This window comes from Tripterygium wilfordii, chromosome 16, assembly GCF_013401445.1.
Source record: "Tripterygium wilfordii isolate XIE 37 chromosome 16, ASM1340144v1, whole genome shotgun sequence".
Classification (NCBI taxonomy): domain Eukaryota; kingdom Viridiplantae; phylum Streptophyta; class Magnoliopsida; order Celastrales; family Celastraceae; genus Tripterygium; species Tripterygium wilfordii.
Window position 1 is genome coordinate 9,682,371 of NC_052247.1, and position 23,705 is coordinate 9,706,075.

At 38.2% G+C, this 23,705-nt stretch overlaps 2 protein-coding genes across 7 annotated transcripts; one reads left to right on the forward strand and one right to left on the reverse strand.

Annotated features, from left to right (window-relative positions):
* Positions 1–865: 865 nt before the first annotated feature.
* Positions 866–6,170, reverse strand: LOC119981473. 5 transcript variants are annotated; one of them, XR_005464125.1, is made up of 6 exons: positions 6,065–6,170; positions 4,719–4,875; positions 4,368–4,547; positions 3,492–4,041; positions 1,553–3,111; positions 866–1,110 (listed from the first exon to the last, which is right to left on the reverse strand). XR_005464125.1 is itself a non-coding variant. In XM_038824605.1 (5 exons), exons 2-5 carry the CDS (start codon positions 4,827–4,829, stop codon positions 1,892–1,894), a joined length of 2,061 nt encoding a protein of 686 aa, XP_038680533.1. In that variant the 5' UTR covers positions 4,830–4,990; positions 6,065–6,170; the 3' UTR covers positions 1,231–1,891. The 5 variants fall into 5 exon arrangements, 1 of the variants encoding a protein (XP_038680533.1); XR_005464126.1 differs by having other exon boundaries at positions 4,719–4,955; XR_005464124.1 differs by having other exon boundaries at positions 4,719–4,990.
* A 7,631-nt stretch (positions 6,171–13,801) lies between these two features.
* Positions 13,802–16,147, forward strand: LOC119980634 (protein INAPERTURATE POLLEN1). 2 transcript variants are annotated; one of them, XM_038823419.1, is made up of 3 exons: positions 13,802–14,932; positions 15,067–15,158; positions 15,323–16,147. In XM_038823419.1, the coding sequence occupies exon 1, from the start codon at positions 13,952–13,954 to the stop codon at positions 14,819–14,821; it is 870 nt and encodes a 289-aa protein (XP_038679347.1). In that variant the 5' UTR covers positions 13,802–13,951; the 3' UTR covers positions 14,822–14,932; positions 15,067–15,158; positions 15,323–16,147. The 2 variants fall into 2 exon arrangements, with proteins under 2 accessions (XP_038679347.1, XP_038679346.1); XM_038823418.1 differs by having other exon boundaries at positions 15,067–16,142.
* Positions 16,148–23,705: the final 7,558 nt, after the last annotated feature.

A 23,705-nucleotide genomic window follows, 5' to 3' on the forward strand; every position in this document is an offset into this window, starting at 1 on the left:
CAAGTGGTCCTAATAAAGATAACCTTATAAATCTAAGAGAACCCTAATAATTGCATTCCTACAGTCCATTGCATTCTACTGAGTTCAGAGTTATCCATACCACACTTTAATTCTTACCCCAGTAAATGTAGTAATTATTGGGGTGAAAATTAAAACCCATTAAGACCACCTCATACTTCACATTTATAAATCGAAATACAAATTTATAAATCGAAATACAAAGTGAAACCTAGTCGCAAGTTCAATTTCAGAAAACAACCTCTCGACATATATCTTATGTGAGGTAAGATATGTGTATATTTTGTTCATCCTCGACTTCACCCACTATGGGAGCCTTTTGCATAGAAAGTGAACAACTAGGTAGTAGGTACTACCAATGAGAGACTGATTAACATTGCATCACATGGGAAAAAGAAAACAAACAAACAATGAATAATGTTGACAAAGATTGAGAAAACAATGAACTAGAAAACAATGATGAGTTCAAGAGTAGTGTCAAATGCTCAGTGGTTCTAGTGGAATCTACAAAGCCCTCTGATTTGATTGGTTTGAACTTACTTTTGTGGTGTGCTGAAAGGCCAGGTTACTTACTTTGAGGATGGATAATAAGCCTAGCCTAGCTAGCTTGAAAAATTACTACAAATAATTGAAATGAAAGGGATTGTGAGGCAACTGGGGATAGTTTATAGATTAGGTCATGGCAGGCATCGTGGCACAGTAGAATTAAAGTATTGACATGACTCCTGAATTTTTATGAATGAATCAATTTAATCCCTAAACTTCGTTTAGAATCAATTTAACCCCTGAACTTTTAAAATTGTATTCCGTTACAATTTTCGTCTATTTAACTGATGTGACAGCAAGTATGAAAACCACGTGTCATATAAATAACGGAAAACATCTATCACATCAGTAAAAATTGACAGAAAATGAGCTCAAGAGCTAACAGATTACATTATTGAAAGTTGAGGGATTAAATTGATCCTAAATGAAGTTCAAGGACCAAAATGATCCTTTTATTAAAGTACAGAGGCCCTTTGAAAACTTCTCCCTTAAAAGGAATTCCACAAGCACATACAATATTGGCTTGCCGTTCAATCGCTCACGACCCTGTAATAATAAGCAAGTAAAATTAGAGAAAAGAGAATTGCACCACAAGCTTCACAAAAGATATCAAGTAAGCATCTTGCAATCAACAGCAAAAATGAAAGAAGTAGAAAAACATGATGCTGTCCGAGACCCTGTACATACTGTATGCATTAATCATTGAATCACAACCCAAAAATTAACCATTTTGATAGAGTCTACATCGCTTATATGTGAAGCATAAGTGCCAGTTATGAGGGTGGGCTTTGCACTTGTAAATCATAACACCAGGTTTTCTTGCGGGCTTGGGCTAACGTGGGCTGCGCTCACATTGGGCCCGCAAGAAGGCTTGGTGGGCCTTGATGAACTTCAAAAATACAATAGGGTCCAAGCTGGATAAGTTCGAGCTTGGTTTGTATTACAATATGGAGCTGTATAAGATTTTCAGTTTCAAGCCAAAACATACCTTGCAGAGCGCTCTAAAGGGCCACATTTGTGCTACTTGGCAGGCTGAAATACCGGGTTTTAGTGAAGATGATTCCAGATTTCACTTTCTGTCTTCTGAGGTGGTAATCCCCATGGAAGTTCAATGATCCTGCTTAAGATCGCCGCTGGGAAAAAAAATTAATCCACTGACATGTTGGAGAATTCTAAGATGCTGCAGTGACAACTAGACTAGTGATAATGTGCACAACAAATCATCTTGGTGTAACGGGAGGGTTTCTTTACCATGACTTGCATTGCATGTCATGGCTTCAAATTGTGGAAATAGCCTCTCCATACTGTTCCACTTCAAACTGAACTGTCATGAAATATTTCTTCGCCCAGTGTAATTGAGTCTTGAGCGTTTGTTTCTCACAGGGGTATACCAGTCCCCTTTATCAGCCGTTTTCGCTCTCATTTTCCGATACTCTCTTGATCTCAGAACCGCCTCCATGATATTCATATCTTCACGAATTTCGTGCCTGGAAAGAGAAGCCAAACTGGGCAATATCTCCTTCTGGAAGTCTTTCATTCTTCTTCCTCTTCTCAACTTCATACTAAAATCCCTTGTTTCCGTTTCGTTTACTTCAAATAGCTTTGATGATACAGAATCGTCATCCTCAGTACTTTCTGTTAGCTTCAGAACCATTAACTCGTAAGAATCAGAAGAATACCGTGGTAGCTCCTCCTTGTCATTTTCCGTCTCATTGGTCCCTGCTTGTTTGCAAGGATCTAGGCAAGATGAATTGTCCAAAGAGATTTTTAAAAGTGATTGTGCTCCTATTTTGATCAGACAATCAACCTCGGCAGAATCTTTGTTGTCACAGCTTTTATGTTTCAAGTCACTACTGTTAGAAGATCTTCTGTCATGCTCAGTTACTGAAGTTTCTACAATTTGAGATCCCAACGCGGTTCCTGAATATTGATTTGAACCAGAAATTTTTGAATTTTCAGATAAAACCTCAGATTGCCTGGTCTTTCCACTGTTCGAGTCATTATCAGAAATGCAGATAGACTTGCGGGAAGCAGAAGATTTGTCACCATGTCCATCTTGAAATGTACTTGGGCTTTGATGAGAACCACCCAATGCCTCATTAGCTTCTACATAACCGTTCTCGCACCCTGCTTGTCTAGTAACAGCAAACATTCGAAATTCCGATTTCAACCCAACCTCTTCATTCTTATCGTCACCACTCTGGTAGTCAATGTTTTCACAAAGACCAATCGATTGCCTTGACACGGATGAATTAGAACCAGAAAGACACACTTTGCCATCAATTTTTTCATTTGATTTGGATTTCCCCTTCCAAATTTCTTTTCCCATAATTTCACTACTGGAATCCATTAAAGCAAGATTGACAGCATCACTTTCTCGAACCACAGCCGAAGTTTTATATTCAACAACAGGGTTATTTGAGTAACAAGACAAGTAATCCAGCTGAACTTTGCAAACGTCTACATGACCTAAGTTCTCCGAAGTAAAAACCTGCTTTTTGTTGAAGAGGCTTCCCCTTAAGATATCCTTGTGATGTTCTTTAAAAGCTGCAAAGGGAATAAGATTGGATCATGTTAGCCAAACCAAAAAAAAAAAAAACACATTGCTTGGGTTGCATTAGACTAGAAGCTGAGAAGTACAAAGAAGCCTATAATAAATATAAAGACGGGTGCATGTGTTAAGTCAAGAATAAGATAAAGGACATACCATATGAGCACAGTTAATATGCATATCACCATATTTCCTTCCTCCCTTTAAATTCTAAAAATGTTTGGTGGCAATCCTTAATATTTGGCATGAATTTGTTTTAATCTATCTATCTATCTATCTATATATATATATAAATGTAGGGATTTCTTTTTGGGCCCAGATAATTGCAACTTCACCCATGGATATAACCAGTATTGTACAGGAAAATTTTCAGTACCTTTATTGAAAGAGCTCCGATCATGAAAGCATTCACTGTCATCTACCATGGAGCAACTCTCTCCAATCTCCAGAGCTAGATCTTTCGCAACACTTTTTGAAATGGTAGGATCAGATATGACAGAAAGCTTTGACTCAATTTTGGTCACCAAAAAGGGTATCGGGGCAGTGCAGCCAGGAGAAGTTCCATTTTTCGTGTCACCATTTGGTATCATCTCCGTCGGTTCGTCCAAGTCAATGATGTTTTGCGGGCTGGAATAAGTCTTTTTACCAAACAAAGTTCTCATTGGACTCCTTTTTCTCCTATCTTCATCTCCAAGGCTCAGGGAGAGCTCCAGTGACTCTGGATCTGAGCCATTACCATCAAAATGAGGATTTTTGAATTCCATATTTTTATCCCAACAGTTATAATTCTTTGGAAGATTTTTATCAACACAGCTTATAAAATCTTTGGCAGGAATCTGTAGATCAAGAGGCCTCCACTGAATCCTGTCACATGCACCATGCCGCCGTTCTACGAACTCTCTCCCAGTAAATTGCGTAGAACCCCCCTGAAGAACAAGCTCATCACATCAACGCTACAGAACTGAACATTGCCATTATCATCGAGTTCAATAATGGAGGATAAATAAAATGCATCCACTCCAATGCCACGCCATTAACAAGTTGCACATCTTCTGATGGGAATTATTGCCAAGTGAAACCATCTTAAAGGAAAATGCATAGAATCATTATTAGTACTACTATAATGATGTTTCTAGCTTTTAATTGACCTTTTTATTGAACTCCGGAAGGCAAGTACCAAGATATTTGGATTTATGCATCAGAACTATAAGAACACTCTGTAACATATTGAAAGTTAATAGCTATCACTTACCTTGGGCATGGACGAAAACCTTGGTTCTTTTTTGAGTGATTCATAATTTTTGGGAGGCGTAAGAGGTACTAAAGATGACCTTCCACTTGCATTATAGAAATAGTGTTCATCAAACTCTCCATAACCTGTATCCTGCATCAGTGTCTTTTGGATCTTATATAACTGATGGAGTTCATGGACCTGCAGTTTTTTAATCGGTAGGATGATAGATTAGTAACTGGTAGTCTGGTATATAGAGTAAAATGAAGGTCCCCTAGCATATAAACTTCTATCACAAGAAGCGTAACCTCATGGTAGAGCAGCTAAAAGAACACGAGCTAGCAAGTTATTAAAAAATGTTCTAAGCTATACCTGATTCCTAAATAAAGCTTCCTGGTTGAGCATTTTCTGCTTTAAAACTTGTTTAAGTGATTGGGTGTCCCTTTGCACACAGTTCAGGTCAAAATCTCCATGCACCAACATTTGTCCCTCGAGAAGTCAGATCTAATAGCCTTCAGTAAATTATGTGCTGCAATGTTTTTGAAGTTTTATTTTATTCTCTATGCTCACCAAGCTTCCAATGAAGGCCAAAAGAAGATAATGATGAACCTAGAAAATGTAACAATGCTCCAGATACCCACATTCTTAGTGGAAAAAAATAAGTGTCAGTATAAACATTCAGCAGCTATTAGTTAAGCAATGAGCGCGTGCTAATTGGTAGAGGAATGAAAAATACAAGCAAAATGAACTTCCAAAACACAAAGTCAAAAAATAGCATGATTTGAGAGCCAGAAAGTTAAAATGGTGTAATCCCTTTACTACAACAATTATAAAAGGCAACTCCCCTGCCAATCATCAATAACCATGATCGTGCAACTCAGCTAACAATTATTTCTGCTTTCCGACCAGGGTTCTCTATTATGTTAGTTCCTCTTATCTCAGAAAAATGAAAGCAGAGAGTAATTCCATGATAAAATTATATTTACCACCACAATTTGAAAAAAAAAAGGTCTAAGAAAACATTTACATAAGGAAAACAAACTCAACAACTTGCTTTTATACATCTATGCATAGATAAGATTTTCTTCAATGATCGTATGGTAGCCACCAAATTCGCCTCACAAAAGCCCGTCAATTTTTGATAGTGAACTCTCAGAAACAGCTAAAAGGGGTGCAATCATGTCTCAAATATATATAGAAATGGTCAGAAAGAATGCAAAAATTCTTAACAACATAGAAAAATATGTATCCTTGTCGATTCTTGATAATGGAGGGACATGTGGCCTTTAGGGGGGTCAAACTTAAATTTTTATGACATTAAAAGAAAAAAAATTATTTGAAGGGGGTCAACTGCCCCTCTCAGTATAAAGAGGCTTCACTTTCCTACAGTGCAGAGGAAATCTTAGCACAGTCTTCCCAGATGGGATTACAACTATATTCAACACAGTCTACAGGAACCATACAGTACACTGTACACATACGGTTCCCAATCCTATTATCAATAATAACAAAAATTAGAGAGATGAAGACTGAAACTGAAATAAACCCATGAACATCATAACAACCAAGAACACAAGTTCAATAATTAGATGCTGTGACATTAATCAAACTGAATATCGGCTATCACAAAACAGACGGTGAAAGCTACAATTTTTGACGAATAAAACTAACAATAACAAAGAACAAAACCAAACCCAGAAAGAGTTAGAGGAGTATACCAGGGAGTCCCAAAAATTTCCACAGGAAAAACCCTGCGTTTACTTTGTACGATCAAAGCCAATGTTTCTAAGGGCAAAAGATTCGTCATATACAAGAACAGAGAGACAAAAACAAGCGTGCTATGTTTTCTTGAACACTTCTCAGCAGTATATTGTTTACGGCTGCCGAGATAGTGGTGAGCATTTTCATTTATATTGAGTATACAATGTGAAACCCTAGAGATGGACCACTTACATGGTTGACAGCTGTACAATTAAATACATACCTAGGAAAGCAAATCAAGAATATATTAAATCTACTAAATCATGCTCTAACACACCCCTGCAAACTTGTGAGTGGTAAGGGTCGTTCAACTACTCCAAGTTTGTCTCTGAGACATTGAAACCGAGAATGGGATAGTGGTTTTGTCAAGCAATCTGCCACTTGATCATGAGAGGGAACATATCGTACATTGAGCTGTTTGGCTAGAACTTTGTCTCGCACAAAGTGAATGTCAACTTCAATATGTTTGCTTCTGGCATGATAGACTGGATTAGATGCTAACGCACTTGCACTTAAGTTGTCACACCATGTGATGGGGGTTGAAAAACACTTCAGAGACAGTTCTCGAAGAAGGGATTCGAGCCATGATAGTTCACAAGCTACTTGTGCAAGCGCTCTATACTCTGATTCTGCACTAGACCTGGCCACAACGTGTTGCTTCTTTGAGGACCATGAAACTAGAGTGTCTCCAAGATAAACACAATGTCCTGCTGTTGATCGCCTATCATCCACACAACATGCCCAATCTGCATCAGAAAAACCTTGCAACAACAACTTAGTACATGGTTTAACATGCAGCCCCATGTCCTTGGTACCTTTCAAATATCTCAAAACTCTTTTCACTCCCTGCCAGTGGATAGTAGTAGGAGCATGAAGAAATTGGCTCAACTTGTTAACAATGAAGGCAATGTCTGGCCTGGTATTGGTCAGATATTGAAGGCCTCCAACAATGCTTCTATAGGAGGTTAAATCCTTCAGAGGTGTTCCAGTGGTAAGTGACATTGGTCGTCCAACAACAGCTGGTGTGGGGCATGATTTGGTCTCCGCCATCTTGGTCTTCCTAAGCAAATCATCAATATATCTAGTTTGTGTTAAGTACATACCAGTGATGTCTCTTCGCACTTCTATACCCAGAAAATGGTGTAGATGTCCCATGTCCTTCAGAGCAAACAGGTTGTGTAATTTGTGAACAAACTTCTGTAAAGAATCTGCACTGCTGCCTGTCACTATTATATCATCGACATAGATGAGGACCAAAATGATTTGATTTTTATCTATGTAGAAAAAGAGTGAAGTATCGCACTTGGAGTTCCGGAATTTCCACCGAGTCAAGGTGTCCTTAAGCTTTTCAAACCATGCTCTAGGAGCCTGCTTGAGCCCATATAATGCCTTTTGCAGTTTACAAACAAGATTAGGTTGAGACAGATTCTCAAAACCTGCTGGTTGATGCATGTACACTGTCTCCTGAAGAATGCCATTCAAGAAAGCGTTATTGATATCCAGTTGTCTCACCACCCAATTCCTTGAGACAGCAAGTGTAAGCACAACCTTGATTGTAGAGGCTTTGACAACTGGACTAAAAGTTTCAGAGAAATCTACCCCTGGAGTTTGGGTAAAACCCTTGGCTACTAGCCTGGCCTTGCATCTCTGGAAGCTCCCATCAGAGTTGTACTTGGCCTTGAACACCCACTTGTTCCCCACAATATTATAAGAAGGAGAATATGGAACCAGAACCCACGTTTGATTTTTCTGAAGGGCTGCAATTTCTTCTTGCATTGCACGAAACCAATCTTGAGAGCTCAAAGCTTCCTGTAAAGAATGAGGGGCAGCAGGGACTGTAGTTGTAGAGGCTGAGTACATGTGATAGTCAGCAGAATGCTTCTTGGGTTTGTGAATGCCGACTTTGGCTCTTGTCACCATATGATGTCCCTGACCACCACTAGAGGACGAGGGCAAAGTAGTGTTTGGGTGCTCTAAATGCCCTTGTTGATCAAGCTCTTGTGACACGGGCTCTGAATGATTGATAGACTCAGGTTCTCTTTCAAAACTAGGGCCTTCATGAGATTCCCGTGGACTGTGTTCTCCTCCAGTGGATGTTGTTGCTAAGGAGTTAGCAGGGACTTGTTCTACTGTTTGAGGTGCTTGAGAAAGGATTGCACTGCTTGACTGGAGAGGAACAGAGCCAACAGAATTGTGAACAGGTTTGGGAGGTGGTGGAACATAGGACAGTGAAGGAAAACAGTGAGACGATGTAAGAGAAGTGAAATACTCGGGCTGACTGGTATTAAGAAAGCCATTCTTGAAAGGAAAATCAAGTTCATTAAAGGTCACGTGTCTGGAGATGTAGATTCTACCAGTGGAACTTACACACTTGTATCCTTTATGGGCATCACTATACCCAAGGAAAACACACTTTGTAGTATGGAATTGAAATTTTTGTGTGTGATAAGGTCTTAAGCAAGGAAAACATGCACAACCAAAGGTTTTGAGAGAGGTGTAATTTGGTTGTGTTTTGAACAATGTGTTGATGGGAGTATTTCCATCTAGAACAGTTGTGGGTAGTCTATTGATGAGGAACACTGATGTTTGGAAGGATTCAATCCAATACTTTAAGGGCATATGTGCTTGAGCAAGCAGAGTTAGACCAGTCTCCACTATATGCCGATGTTTCCTTTCAGCTCTACCATTCTGAGCAGAAGTGAAAGGACAAGAGTGTCTGAAGTGAATACCATGTTGTTGGAGAAAAGAAGTAAAGCTTTGATATTCACCTCCAAAATCAGATTGAAGACACTTGATCTTTCTGTCTAGTTGATTTTCAATAAGAGTTTTAAATTGGATGAAAGCTCCCAAGGCATCAGATTTGTTTCTGAGTGGAAAGATCCAGGTAAACCTGCTGAAGTCATCCACAAAATGGATGTAGTATCGAAAGCCATTTGTGGATACTACTGGTGAGGGACCCCATAAATCAGTATGCACAAGATCAAGAGGATGGACTGCACAAGAAGATGATAATTTAAACGGCAAGAGATGAGATTTTCCATGTTGACAAGCATCACAAAAAAACTGTTTTTCATTAATAGAGAATTTTGAATTACAGCTCTTCAAAATCTGATCAAGAACTCTAGAGGATGGGTGACCTAGTCTCCTATGCCACACCTCTTTTAGGGAATTTAAAGACTTACAACTACCAGACTTAGCTACAAAAGATGAGTTACAGCTAGAGTTCAGGGTTGACGGCAGAAACTTAGGAGTGGCCTTGATGGTATCTGAAGAAAGAGGAGCCAAAAACACAGATTTGTTGGGTGATATGTCAAGCTGGTACAATCCATCCTTAAGCTTCCCTCGAAGTAAGATTGTTCCCGTTGCCTTGTCCTTAACAACACAACCACAAGAATTAAACTCCACAGTGATATTGTTAAAAGCAGTAAGTTGAGAAATGCTAAGAAGTTTTTTCTTGATGTCAGGAACGTGCAAAATATCTTTCAAATATAATGCTCTATTGTCAGATATATGCAAAATAGAATTTCCTACATTCTCAATTTGAAGCTTATCACCATTACCAATAGTGAGAGTAGTGTTACCAGTGTATTCAGATCTCTGTCCAAGATGTCCAACATCATCAGTCACATGTGTGCTAGCCCCACTATCAGCATACCAGGCAGGATCACTAACAGTCTCAGAGTTGGCCACATAAGCAGAATTGTTGTTGTTGTTTCCTTGTTGGTCTGGTGGTGTTCCCTGGTAGGTATCATCATACCTATAATAGCATTTGACAGCAGTATGGCCTATTCTGCCGCAGACCTGGCACAAAGGTCTAGAATTGCTGTTTCTGCCCCTTCCTCTAGGAGGCCTTCCTCCTCTATGACCATAACCTCCAGGAGGTCGAACGTAATTCGGGTTATGGTTGTGAAAGGATCCGTGATTCGGACTATGGTTGTGAAAGGATCCTTGATTTCGGAATTGACCTCCTCTATAATTACCTTGATTTCTGCCTCTTCCAGTGAAATTTCCCAAATTTCTTGCTCCAGCAAAATTAGCCGATGGTTGACCTAAGTTAATAGAAGCAATACCAGCATTAATCTGTTCCAATCTCTTTTCATAACTAAGTAATTTAGCTTGTAGATCAACCCAGCTAATGTGCTCCTTCTCCTGAATTTGACACACTACAGGATTGTACTCTATTGAGTCAATTCCAGTCAGAATTTGTTCGACCAGATCCTCCAAGGGAACCGGTTTTCCAGCTAGAGCAAGGTTGTCAGCATGCCCTTTTGCCGTCTTCAAGTACTCAGACATCTTCATACTGCCTTTTTGAAGTTTCTGAAACTCTCTTTTGTAGTATGTAATGTTGGATTTAGTTCTAATTCCAAACACATCTCTTATTGACTCCCAAAGTTCTTTCGAAGTCTCACATCCCATCACTTCTGCCGCAACATCTATTTCCATCGAGTTGTATAACCATCCTAGCAGAGTCTGATCTTGAACATTCCATTCTTCATGTTCAGGGTTTTCAATCACCTCTTTTCCTTCTCCAGCTATGAATTTGGGTGGACACTTCCTGACCCCAGTGATTAAACCCTCCATCCGATTTCCACGAATGACAGGCAAAACAAAGTTTTTCCACAAGAGATAATTTTCATGGCTGAGTTTAACAGAACAATAAGAGCCTAGTGAATTACCTGCCTGTCCTGCTGTTCTTGAGCCAGCTACCATTGAGACAGTAGACATCTCTCTGCCTTTAGAATTGCTGAGAGTTGAGAGTTGTTCTTTCTCAACAGATTTCTCACTGTTAGAAGAAGTATTGGGACCACCATCCTTAAGACCATCGCCATCCGTGCTGCCAACCATGGTGGCTCCGATACCAAGACAAAAACAAGCGTGCTATGTTTTCTTGAACACTTCTCAGCAGTATATTGTTTACGGCTGCCGAGATAGTGGTGAGCATTTTCATTTATATTGAGTATACAATGTGAAACCCTAGAGATGGACCACTTACATGGTTGACAGCTGTACAATTAAATACATACCTAGGAAAGCAAATCAAGAATATATTAAATCTACTAAATCATGCTCTAACACAGAGAGAAGAGATATGCTTAGAAAACCTAAAACGAGAGTGAATCAGATCACAAAGGCAGCGGTCATTGATGGGAAGAGAGAGAGAAAACACAATCACTCTCTGTTTCTCTCTCTCTCTCTCTCTCAATAAACTCCCCTCGGTCCTCAGAGAGTCCGAGAGCTACATATAGAAAAATCGGGATGCCAGTGGATTATATGCAACGTATTTCGTTTATTCTGGTATTTATGTCCACTTTGTGTCCTTTTCATATATCTTTGTGATTCCTTCCCCTAGATTTGCAATTTCCAGTTTGACTAAATCATTCTTTATGTCCTCGAAGTTACATCGTCTTCTCAATCCTATCCTTCAAGTTTAAAATTTCTTGATTATGTCCTTAATATTATAAAAAGTCACTCTACTATGTCCGAAGCATCACTTTCCGACGACTAAGTGCCGGAATTTGCCAAGCTGACTATTGAATGACACTGTGGCATACAAGCAAGCTGTCCACGTGGTGAATGATGTAGCATTTAATTAAAAAATTAATCTCTTAAATAATTTGATTTTACACATGTAAAATAAGAAAAAATATATATAAAAAATGCATCAAATATCTCATGAGTAGTTGCAGTTTAACAATATCAATTCTATGTTTGCGTTCAAATCATTCATTCTTGGAGAATCAATCTGACAATCTGATTCAGGAACTTCAAATGGATGGATCTATGAGTTATGATGGTGGATCTATGGGTTTTGGATGGGTATGGAGTTTTCGTGGGTATATAGGCACGAATCGCACGATGATGGGTTTGGGTTGAAGGAGATAAAGATTAAGCAGAATCTGTTTGGGTTGAAGTCTTTTAGGTTTTTTCCAAGTATTTAGATTACTGGGATAAAGACTAAGCAGATCAAGCCCCTTCTACCTCTATTTCGTTTTTTCCTTGCTTCCCCTTCTTTCGACATACGGTCAGAGAGGAAATCTGACTTCAAATCAAGATCTGGAGCCGCAACTTCGTCCAGTCATAATCAACAACCATAAGAACATCTACATGTTCCTAGAAATTTACAAGTTTGGCAACATCCTCTAATCAATAAGCAAATATCTTCGTCTCCTAACCCGCAAACTTCTCTCTCATGCGTTCAAGTAAGATTGAAGGTTAAGAGAAGAACTGGAGCACAACAGATCTAGATACAAATACCCAACTCCAATGACTTGATTTCACGAGATCCTCATTCTTGGTTTCTTAAGATTTCTCTCTCTTTGCTCGTCCTCCTCAACAGAAGACGATTTTTCCCTTATTTTATAAATTAGGGTTTTTTTGATGAGTTGGGGTTAAATTTATGATGTGGCATTTTTTTAAAATCAATTAATGATGTGGATATGCCACCCTGTCATTCCGGTTGTCATATTTGCAAATTCCGGCACTTGGTCACCGGAAGTGGCGATCGGGATATAATTGGATGACTTTTTAGAACATTAAGGACATAATCAAGAAATTTTAAACTTGAAGGATATAATCGAGAAAAGGATACAACTTCAAGGACACAAACAATGATTTAGCTTTTCTAGTTTTTTGGCGGTTTCAACGGCAACGCTCACATTCCAACGTTTTAAATATCGGAATAATATGATCAACGTGGGACTGGTATTAGGGTGTAAAAATCAAATCAAACCAAGATTCGAACCGAAAATCAAATAAAAAATACTTATTTGGTTTGACCATTTTGGTTCTCGGTTCGGATTTAAAAATCTCATTTCGATCTCAAATTGAAAACCGAACTATATATCAAAGTTGATATATTAACTAATACACATACATTTTAATTGACTAATTGAATCTAATTGAAATTGACTAATGGAATCTATATATACTACTTTTCAAATGCTCTAACAAACGAAACCTATTGACTTGTTTTCTCCTCGCCCGTTAAGGACTTGCTGGCATTTGCCATTTGTTTTCAAAAATAAAAACAAAAGGTTTCAGGTAGAGGTCACCATTTGATCCGCGGGTCAAAGCCCGGCCCGACCCAAAATTACATCTGGTCTGGACAGTCCGGCTCGATGCCTTGGGCGGGCCTAGGCTCCATTTCTTAAGACGAGCCTGGCTCGAAACCCGAAACCTCGGGTCGACCCGAGCCAGAGCTCGAAGCCCGACCCAAGGCCCGATCAATGTTCTACATGTATGTGTGTGTATATATGTGTGTGTGTGTTTGTGTATATATATATGTTCTACATGTATATCTATATGTGTGTGTATATGTTCTGCATGTGTATATATGTTTTGTGTGTTTATATATATGTTCTGTGTGTATATATGTTCTTCATGTATATATATGTTATGTGTGTATATATGTTCTGCATGTGTATACATATCTAAAAAAAATTTTAAAAAAATAGTTAAGGCAAGAGCCCGAGCCATTGTTCAAAGGCCCGAGCTTTATGGGTTTGGGCTGCATTTTCCCAATAAATCCGCCCTGAAACCCGATGATCAATACCGAACTTGGGCCAGGGTCAAGCCAAGCCTGGGCCTGAAAAGGTCGGGCGGGTGTATCCCGATGCCGAGCCCTAGTTTCAGGATTTTAGCCTTGTGGGCCCTAAAGTCTTAACCTGGCACATTCTGTTTATACCGGAATTCTGGCTCATAGCATAACAAAACTGAAAACCCCACACATTCTAAACATCCACCACCGCTACCTCCAATTTCCCTCCATAAGCAATCAGTCTCTAGACTCTCTACACTGTGACTGTTATATTTTGCTCTCTCAAGAATCGATCTCTGCAATCTCCATGTCCAAGATGTTGAAGCCTTTCTCGCTCCTTTCACGAAAGAAACCAGCCACTCGACCTTTCAAAGACTACTACTTGGACTGGTTCAACACCCTCAAGAACCACCTTATTCCGCTCCTCGACCGCTCTCTCTCCTCCTCAGCCCCAGCTCCGCTTCTCTCATCCTACGTTCACCTCCTGCTACACCACATCCTCTCCTTCTATGACGCCCTGGACGCCGCCGCCACTCCGGACTCTATTCCCCACCTCCTTTTCCCTTCCTGGCGAACCCCAATTGAAACCCCCTTTCTCGTTCTCGGTGACCTCCATCCCTACCTCTTCACCAATCTCCTTCGCTCCTTCCTTGACGATCAAAGCGACGATGAAGTTACACAATCCGATGTCGAAAATGAAGAAAGGAGCCAACTTTATGATGTGGGTGATCTTGATTTCGATCTTGAACGGCCGTGGCAGGTTGCGATGGCATGGAAAGACGTGTCAAAGAATTTGATGACCCAGATTGAGCAGATTGAGTGCGGGGTAAGGCTAATGGTGCCAGCTCTTTTGGATAGAGCGAGGAAGGCCCAGACTGGTTTTGTGCGGAGGGTCGCTGAGGCTTGGGTGGATAACGAGGGGAAGAAGGAAAGAGTGGTGGGGGTGGGGGAGGCTGTGAAGATGGAGATGGAGGAGATGGTTGTTGTTTTTGCGGATGCGAATAGGTTAAGAAAGAGTGTTATCACGGAGATTGTTGGTGCGTTGGATGTGTTTCAAGGAGCTCTGTTTCTTGAAGGTTTAGCCCAATTTCTTGTTGGGTTTAGGGACCCTGATTTGCTTAGTGAATTTGAGAAGTGCAAGACTCCAATCAATAAGCAAGCTCGCTTGGCACTTTGAACCTTCTGTCCTATTTATGTTTTTCAAGTTCTTTGGATGTGTTCGAGGATTGAATGGTAGAGTGTTTTGTTTCTGGGTCTTGAAGTTTGAAGGTTTTCATAGTAGTCCAAGGTAAGCATTTTCTTTTACAATCCGGGATCAATTTCATTTTCTTAATATCTAGATTTCTATATGTTGAGCTTTGTGATTTGCTGTTATTAGTGCTACTCTTAACACAATTTTCTGGTCGATAATTTTGGTGGCAGGGCATTACCTAGTTGATGATTCAAGATAGCTGTATTGCAATCATCCGGTGTCTTTTCATGGGGCATGAACTCTTCATTCCAAAACTTTCCTGGTAAGGGAGAGAGCAAGTTATGTTCTTTTGAAGTTACTAAAGGGTCGTAGTATATGATACTATAGAAGATGATGCTTTGTTTGTGGGGAATCAACAAATTGCAATACATTGAAGCCACTGGGTCTTGTCAATTCACACAGCTTTCAATACTTATTTGTTTGTAGAGTTTTGGTGATAAAACCTTGGTGATTTTCACAACTATGGCCATCGATTGTGCTTCCTTTTCTGCTTGTACCATTCTATGGGTTACTGTAGGAGCGAAGAAGACTGATTTCTGAGGGATATAGCCATATAGGTAGTAGGAGTTGCATAGAAGTAGTGGTGCAATATCAAACTGTATAACCAAACAATTTATTTAGGAGGATCACAGGTTCAATGGACTGCCCATTTGTTAGTAGCTGGAATACTCATTCCTATTTTGTCCATTCATCATGTGGTACCTGGGCTGTGGCTAATGCCTTATAAATGCTGTTTTGTTTCATCTCACATTAATTCATACTTACAGTTTTTGTTTGTTGGGCCGTCATGTTGTACCTTAGCTTGTCTGCTTGGGAGATGGATTCAGGTGGGTTGGGAGGTGTTGCATAGTATTGGGTTCCCCATCTTTGCCCAACACCCCAACATATAATTGGCAAACAGAGATTTGTGATGAATCCTTCCTAATCTAACACCTCCTGAAATCAGCTGCCAAAGATTGCTTGCAGGAACCAAGGATTGCGTTCCACATCGGTCCTTGTGATCAAGTGTCGACGTGTCAGTCGTGCAGAAAATGATTGGGATCAGGTGTCGACGTGTAAGTCGTGCAGAAAATAGTATCAACAGGCTGTATAAGAAAAATTGTGCCACATCATCAATTGGTTTAATCCCCACCAGACTCGTTGATGAACTTGAAGACAGAAGATAGAATTTCCGATGTTCAAATGAGATAGAAATGTATTGGCTAACTGGTGTAATCACACAAGTTCCACATTAATTGCCATCTATTAACAGTTTGACTTTTAGTGTTCGCTCTGTGACCATGTGTCTGGGCTTGCTTTCTTCATTCCTGGATGGATATATACAGGGGTGGAGTCCAGGATTTGATGTTGCGGGACTACTACTAAAAACGATCTCTTTCATTTGTATGAAAAAGTTTACGGGGGTTCGGCCCCGATTTTTTTTTTTAGGGCTATTTACAACATTATAATCGATGTACATTCATCTTGATATTTGGTGGTATAAATTAACTCAAAACGTTGACATAAATGCAATGGTAAGTCACCTGCATGAACTCTAATATTGATGGTGAATGGTTGATATCTTCACGAGCGACTTCAATGTGAACAATAATATGATTTGAAGATAGAAAGATAAAGCTAATAGAAATTAGAAACTGTATTCAATTATCTCAAAGAGCAACCGTGTAGATAAGAAATCACTTATACAGTTATACTTTCGTGATTCAAACAGAAAAGGAAAACAAGCAATGGTCATAATGGTATGACTCGTTTACTGTACAAAAATATAAATATAAGTAAAACTGTGTTTCATGTAAAGTAATCTCAGGAACTAGCTAGATATTTTTTAGTCGTGTGTTATTGATAACCTTGAACGAGCTAGATGGTTAACACTGGCAGATTTCTTTTAATCTCATCTGACAGAGATTATATACAAGCATGACAAAGCTTACAACGTGTTTCACGAGTGCATGAGAGCTAATTATTGGAGCATTCAACTTAATCAATCCGTTCGCACATTCATCTTGAACGTCGGAGACACTGAATTAGAAAAATATCCATCTCTACACGATCGCTCAAATAATTTACTAAACTTGTCCATATATGCATGGGCGTCCTTAGGTGGGGTGACATAGGCCGTCCTCCATAACTAAATTTAGAAAGAAAAAAAAAATTAGCTCAAGTACACCACTAATGTAGATGAATAAAGAATTAATATTTTAATAAAGTAGATAATCTAATTCAGTATTGGTTGAATAAGAAATGTGTAAAATAGAGAAAGTGATATTTTGTTAATCTATTAATTAAAGAAAATTGATGCGGATGTTCTAATGCAAGGGAATAAACGAAGCTGTCGAAATTTTTTTTATTACACAAACACAAACTCATTTCAACGCAAGCTGTCTGTATTTTTTGAATTAATACGGCTAAAATGATGCCGTATTAATTAACATGAATTGAAACCTCCCTCTAATTTCTAAAGCTTTGTTTTTTTTTTTTATTACAAAGGATTTAAACCTCAGCACTTCATTCCATAGTAACAAATGTTACACCTAATGCTCTATTAGTAGCCTAAGAATTTACAAACACCAGCAAAGGAATTATAAAATCGAAGAACAAATACTGGACAAACACCGGACAATATCGAGATGTATCAGAATAACACTGTTTCGGCTAAACCCGGACATACTAAACAAAAACAGAAAGCAAAACAACACACATGGATTGGATCAAGATTTTTGACTTCCCTTTCATCGATCAAGAAATACCATCTCTACCAAATCTAGGAGTCCATCACTGTGCACCAATATGTGTCGTTGGAACGCATCAACAAATCGGTGTTATGAAGAATCCATGACAACTGGATGAGAAGAACCATATTTCATATCTATAGGAAACGGTATGATGAAGAAATATTGTATATTCCTTATTGAACATAAGAGAGATTGTAGACTAAATCTACGAACCAATAACAAATAAGCAAAATTAGAAGAACATACTATAAAAGGCGTATGGAAGAGGAAGAGATTGTGGTCTCCTCTTCATCCTCAAATCTATACAACCCATTCTTCTTCTTTTGACGATGAAGCAATCCGGTACACCGGAGAAATTTTGATTGAAGGAAAATTTGAGAGAATATTTAAAAGGAAAATGTTAATATTCCAGCAAATTTTGTCCCAAATCTATGTGGCATTGCCACCTAGGATGCTTACATGGATAACTATGCTTACATGGCACATATTTAGAATTCAAATATTCCCTCCTCTCACACTACTTTTCTTTTTAAAAATTTGAAAATCAAATAACCCCTCTCATATTTCCCTCATTTCTCCCACTCTCATCTTCTCCCATATTTTTTTATGCACAAATCAATGTAATTTCCAGACAGACCTGCGAGTTACACTGTTTTTTACTAAACAAACCTACAGGTTACACTGTTTTCTTACTAGACAATCCTGCGGGTTACACTGTTTTCAAAATAGGTCAAATACAAGTTGGGGAGAAAAATAGTCTATAAACCAATCAAGAATAACAAGGTAGATACATTGTCTCAAAAGCATATTCATTCAAATGGTATTCAAACATATTATTACATTGTGATCAAAACAGTGTAAATTTCAAAATAAGCCAAAAATAAGCAAGAAAAAAAATAAGCCATAAAGGCTAGTTTTTACATTGCTGGAGCTGGACAAACCTGCAAGTTACACTGTTTCTTACCAGACAAACCTACAGGTTACACTGTTTTCTTGCTAGACAATCTTGCAGGTTACACTGTTTTCAAAATAGGCCAAATGCAAGTTGGGGAGAAAAATAGTATACAAACCAGTCAAGAATAACAACTTAGATACATTGTCTCAAAAGTATATCCATTCAAATGATATTCAAACAGATTATTACATTGTGTTCAAAACAGTGTAAATTTCAAAGTAAGCCAAAAATAAGCAAGAAAAAAAATAAGCCACAAAGACTAGTTATTACATTGCTGGAGCTGGCCGGAGGTGCTGTTGGAGATGGCTGGATGCCTGGATTGGAAAATTACATTGTTGTTAGAACAATGTAATTTGCTCGGATTACCGGATTCCAGTAGCTATTTGGTCTGAAAATGGGTGGGTTAGGAGCGCCTAAACGCGTGGAGTCCAAATATGAGGTCAGTTGCCGAAGATGTCGCCGGAGGTGGCCGGATCGACTCAATTTGTGCCGTGGTTACCTCCTCCTTTGGATGCCTTTTTTCGACCATATGAGCGACGATGCGTGGTGCGGAGGGTCGGGAAATAACTATGGTGGTCGGGCGCTTCCGTTGGGTGGGTCGATGGCTTCGATCGGTGGTCGAATGGAAGAGCTCTGGTTGGTTGTGGTGGTTGTCTCGTGTGAGTGAGGGAGAAAAGGAGAGAGAAAGTGGAGAGCGAGAAAGTGGAAAGAGAAGAAAGGGAGAGGGAGAGTATATTTATAGACAAAAATGCTGATATGGCATGTGATGTGTAATGCCACATGGGATTGGGAATAATTGGGATAAAAAATACTGGGATATTTAGCAGGACTGTATTTAAAAACGACCTTTCAGTTGAAGATACAGTCACATTTTCCTAGAATCTGCCTCCGAGTCAGCTCCAAATCCAAGTCAAGGAATTGTTCAGCGCCACGTCATCCGGCAACTTTCCTCGTAATTTGCGACCTTTGATGTGGGACCCCTGCAGCATTTCCACAGCAACTTCCTTTTCGTAGTCGCCATCTGAGGCGTCTGTTCCACGTCGGTAATTGTTAAAAAAAAACAATTATTAAAGGCCGAGCCCAAGTAAAACGAGTTTTTTACCCAAATAACACTCTCCCCCGTAATATATCCCAATATAACATCTGCGGGAAAGTATTTCCCAAAATAGCACTACATGCCACTGTCAGTGGCGTGTTCTTTGTATGTTTTCAACGATCACGCCATCTCTGATGGCGTGAATAATGTATAAAAACCAATCACGCCAACATAGTTGGCGTGACTATTTGCTTTGTAAAGGTCACGCCAACAAGGTTGGCGTACCCTTAGAAGAAAAAAAAAAAAAAAAAAAAACTCTATATATATGTGTGTGTGTATATATATATCTTAATGCATATATGTATAGATATATACATATACATGTAATATATATGTGTACATGAATTTTCTTATGTGGACTAAAAGTGTGGATCAATTTTGTGGACTTGTTTTTTAACCATAGATATGGTGGATCTCATAATAAATATGTGGCCCCCACTTATGTTGTGCTTTATCACAACCATTGGATTTTGATTCACAAAGTTGGTTCACATAGGAGAATTCCTATATATATATATATATATATATATATATATACACACACAAATAGAGGAATTATCCTATGTGAACCAACTTTGTGAACTTCAAATCCAATGATTGTAATAAAACAAAACAAAAGTGGGGACCATAAATTTTCTGTGGAACCCATCACATCTATGGTTGAAAAGTTGGTTCACACTTTTTGTTCACATAGAAGAATTATTCTATACATATATAGATGTATATATGTATGTATGTATATATGTATGCATGTATATATATGTATAGATGTATGTATAGATGTGTGTACATATATATATATATATAGATACATATATATGTGTATATGCGTGAATGAAAATATCCATTAGTCACTCCATTGCCAATGGAGTGACCAATGTTAATTAGATCACGCTATCAGAGATTGCGTGATCATTTAAAATGTTCAAAGAACACGCCACTGATAGTGGCGTGTAGTGCTATTTTGAGAAATATTTTCATTCGGGTGTTATATTGGGACATATTTTGAGTGAGAGTGTTATTTTGATAAAAAAACTCCAAGTAAAACCCGTTTGCAGTGTGGGGCCACTCGAGTTTTGTCCTCTACGGTCAAGACAGGAAGGCATTCGAGTCCATGGAGTAATCAATCATAGGGTTCGCTTTTTTGCGAATAGCAATGATTTTCTCTCTTTGAATTTATCGAACACATTTATAAATTAAGAGTGAATTTTGTTGTTACTGTTTTTTTGAAGGATACTATGAAGATTTTGTTGTTATTGTTTTTTCGAAGGATACCATTTGACAATATTATGAATGATATACAGCCTGTTTGGTGAAACAGGCTTTAAACTCAGTTTCTTTCCCATAGCTTTTTCGCTAATATTGAAAATCAATATAACCGCTTTACCAAAGAGACACATAGAGCCCACAAATCGTCGCCATGAGATTATCGAACATAACGATTAAATAAAGGGTAAAGAACCGATGAAATCACATTCAAATAACTGATTGTCGATTCAATTATATTAAAGAAATATGTAATTTTTAAATAACTGATTGTCGATTCAATTGTAGGTCAGTTACAATTATTCAATTTTTTTTATTAACAGCCGTAGATGCTAGGAATTTACTTCTATATATACCACTAAGTTGGTTATGCCAATCCGATATGTAGTCTTGACACTTCCTCACATTTGTATGTCGTGTATATATGTCAAACCCAATAAGTGGCCAGGTAGAGGCCACATTCAAATGGACCGAGTATTTGCTCTAATACTATGTTAGAAATTCAAGTTCAAACACATCAATGATATTGTCCGTGTTGTGCCAAGAATCTGCACGAATTTGTTCTTCATGGGTTGTTATCATTTGTAGGATTTTACTTATATACCACTTGATAGGATTATGTCGACCGATGTGGTATATAGTCTTGACAGCATTCCATTGCCCTTAATTCAAGCAAGGTCAATAGTTTATTATAAATTTTTAGCTTTCCGCCTAATAGTAAAGATGTTCGGATCAATAGTTTCTCCTCCTCTCTCCTTCTCTCTCAACTTTCCTCCAAATTTTGTCTAAGCCTACCAGCTGTCTCCTCCTTTCATGTTTAGAGAGGAAGAGTCGATGCTCTTCTCCACCGACTCCTCCTCTCCGCTAGAATCTTTTCTCAATACTTTTCTTTCTTTGTTTGTTACAAACTTTCAATAATAAGGACAGATGGTGGGATTATCCTCTAAATTTCCATATGGGATATGGTTTTGCTTCAAAAACGATGTATAATCAACGATCCTTTAGCACGTTCTGCGTTCTTAGTTCCAAGATCAAGTATGGATAGTCATGATTTTAATTCTTTTGATTGTAATCCATATTTTATGGTAACTGGAGTGCCTATGAGTCTCATATTCTATTTTATGTTTTGAGTCAATGAATATATTTCGATCTCCATGACCATTTTAAAAAAGATGTTCGGTTGCCATGTGTACCAAACGTTAATATTAAGGACTTTAAACAAGTCTAGTAATGTGAACATTGTATAACTAAATTCAAATTAACAATACCTGCTAGACATGGTAGTCACGTGGATCATGCAATTTGCATCAAATTATAGCAACAAATATAGCATTAAAAATGCTAATTAATTTCCATGTTTTCATTAAGGTGGCTAGGTTTAATTAATTAATTTTTTTGGTAATATTATACACCTTGAATGGTTGGTTGGTTCATTGGTTGGCATGGGTTGTGTGGGGTTAATTAAGAAATGACATCCTTTACTTACTATTTGATATTTCAATTTTCTCAATAACTTAATGAAAATGGCGTGGCCAACACTAACAAGTAGACGTTTAGGTGGAGTAAGGCATCTCTCTTTTCATATACTTACTTCCATATTATTCAAAAACTTTGATCTATAATTATATTTCCCAACTCTTCCTTCTTTATGAAAATTATGCTACTTTAATTTTTCAAAATCAAAGTTAATTAAGGCCACATCATACTTTCTAGGTATTTACATCTAAATGCAATTACATACTTACATTAAGGGTGTGTGTGAACTAGGGATGGCAAAAAATCGGTTCCGAGTCAGAAAATATCACGTGTTCACGAAATACTTACATGTTTGGACCTTAACTCGGAATGGATTTTGGACGTACTTAATTGATCAAACCCAGATTGATTTAAATTTGGATAATTAAATCGGATAATAACCTAATCCGAGTTAGGGTCTGGACAAGTAAATTGAACAAGATTTATGTGTTTGGACTCGTACTCGGTTTTAAACCAGACAAAAAGTTTGTGTTTGGACCCGAACTTCAATATATAACTTATGTCTAAACTTAGTTTAATCCGGGTTGGATAAATTCGATCATCCGGATCATTATTTGCCCCTAGTGTGAATTAATTGGCCCTCCTCGATTATGGCCAATTTATTTATTTGATGAACATTATTTGCACCTCATTTTTTTACTAAATACATCACACTTTAGCGTGTTTTAAAATGATTAATGGAATGTATTTAATAAAAAATAAGTTGCAAATAATGTTGATCATATATTTTTCATATTTCTACCAATAATTTTTCGATTTGATTTTTGAAAATTTTTTTTAATAAAAGGGCGTAACGAATATAATAGAAGATTCCGTCAAAAAAAAAGAAGGTTTGGGTCCCACGATCACTTCTTTTCTTTTTGAAAAAGACTTCTTTCTTTTCTCTGACCATTGAATTTTACTCTCGTACAGTCCCATTTGACATTAAAAGCTTTTTTAGGCCAACTTGCCAGGTCGGATCGCGTCTCTCGTGACTCACTGCCAACGAGATTTGTGAAAATACCGTTTTCCCCCACGTGATAGGTGAAAATAAGACCCTCCAAAAGCCGCCATCAACCGCCACATGTATATACTACAATGATGATGTCATGCGCTGTAAAAATTGTGAGAGAGACGTCAATACAATTAGGCTGGAACTGGGTCGGTTTTATCGGTCAAAAGATCCATTATCGACCGATCGATAATCAATCATAAACCGATTCACATAATAGGGCCGAGATAATA

Excerpts from the sequence above, each read along its gene's own strand:
- LOC119981473 (XM_038824605.1), bottom strand. The coding sequence starts at position 4,829 with ATGTTGGTGCATGGAGATTTTGACCTGAACTGTGTGCAAAGGGACACC. Across the intron at positions 4,548-4,718 it reads AAGCTTTATTTAGGAATCAG|GTCCATGAACTCCATCAGTT; the intron begins GTATAGCTTAGA and ends AAAAAACTGCAG. Across the intron at positions 3,112-3,491 it reads TCGGAGCTCTTTCAATAAAG|CTTTTAAAGAACATCACAAG; the intron begins GTACTGAAAATT and ends TTCCCTTTGCAG.
- LOC119980634 (XM_038823419.1), top strand. The coding sequence starts at position 13,952 with ATGTCCAAGATGTTGAAGCCTTTCTCGCTCCTTTCACGAAAGAAACCA.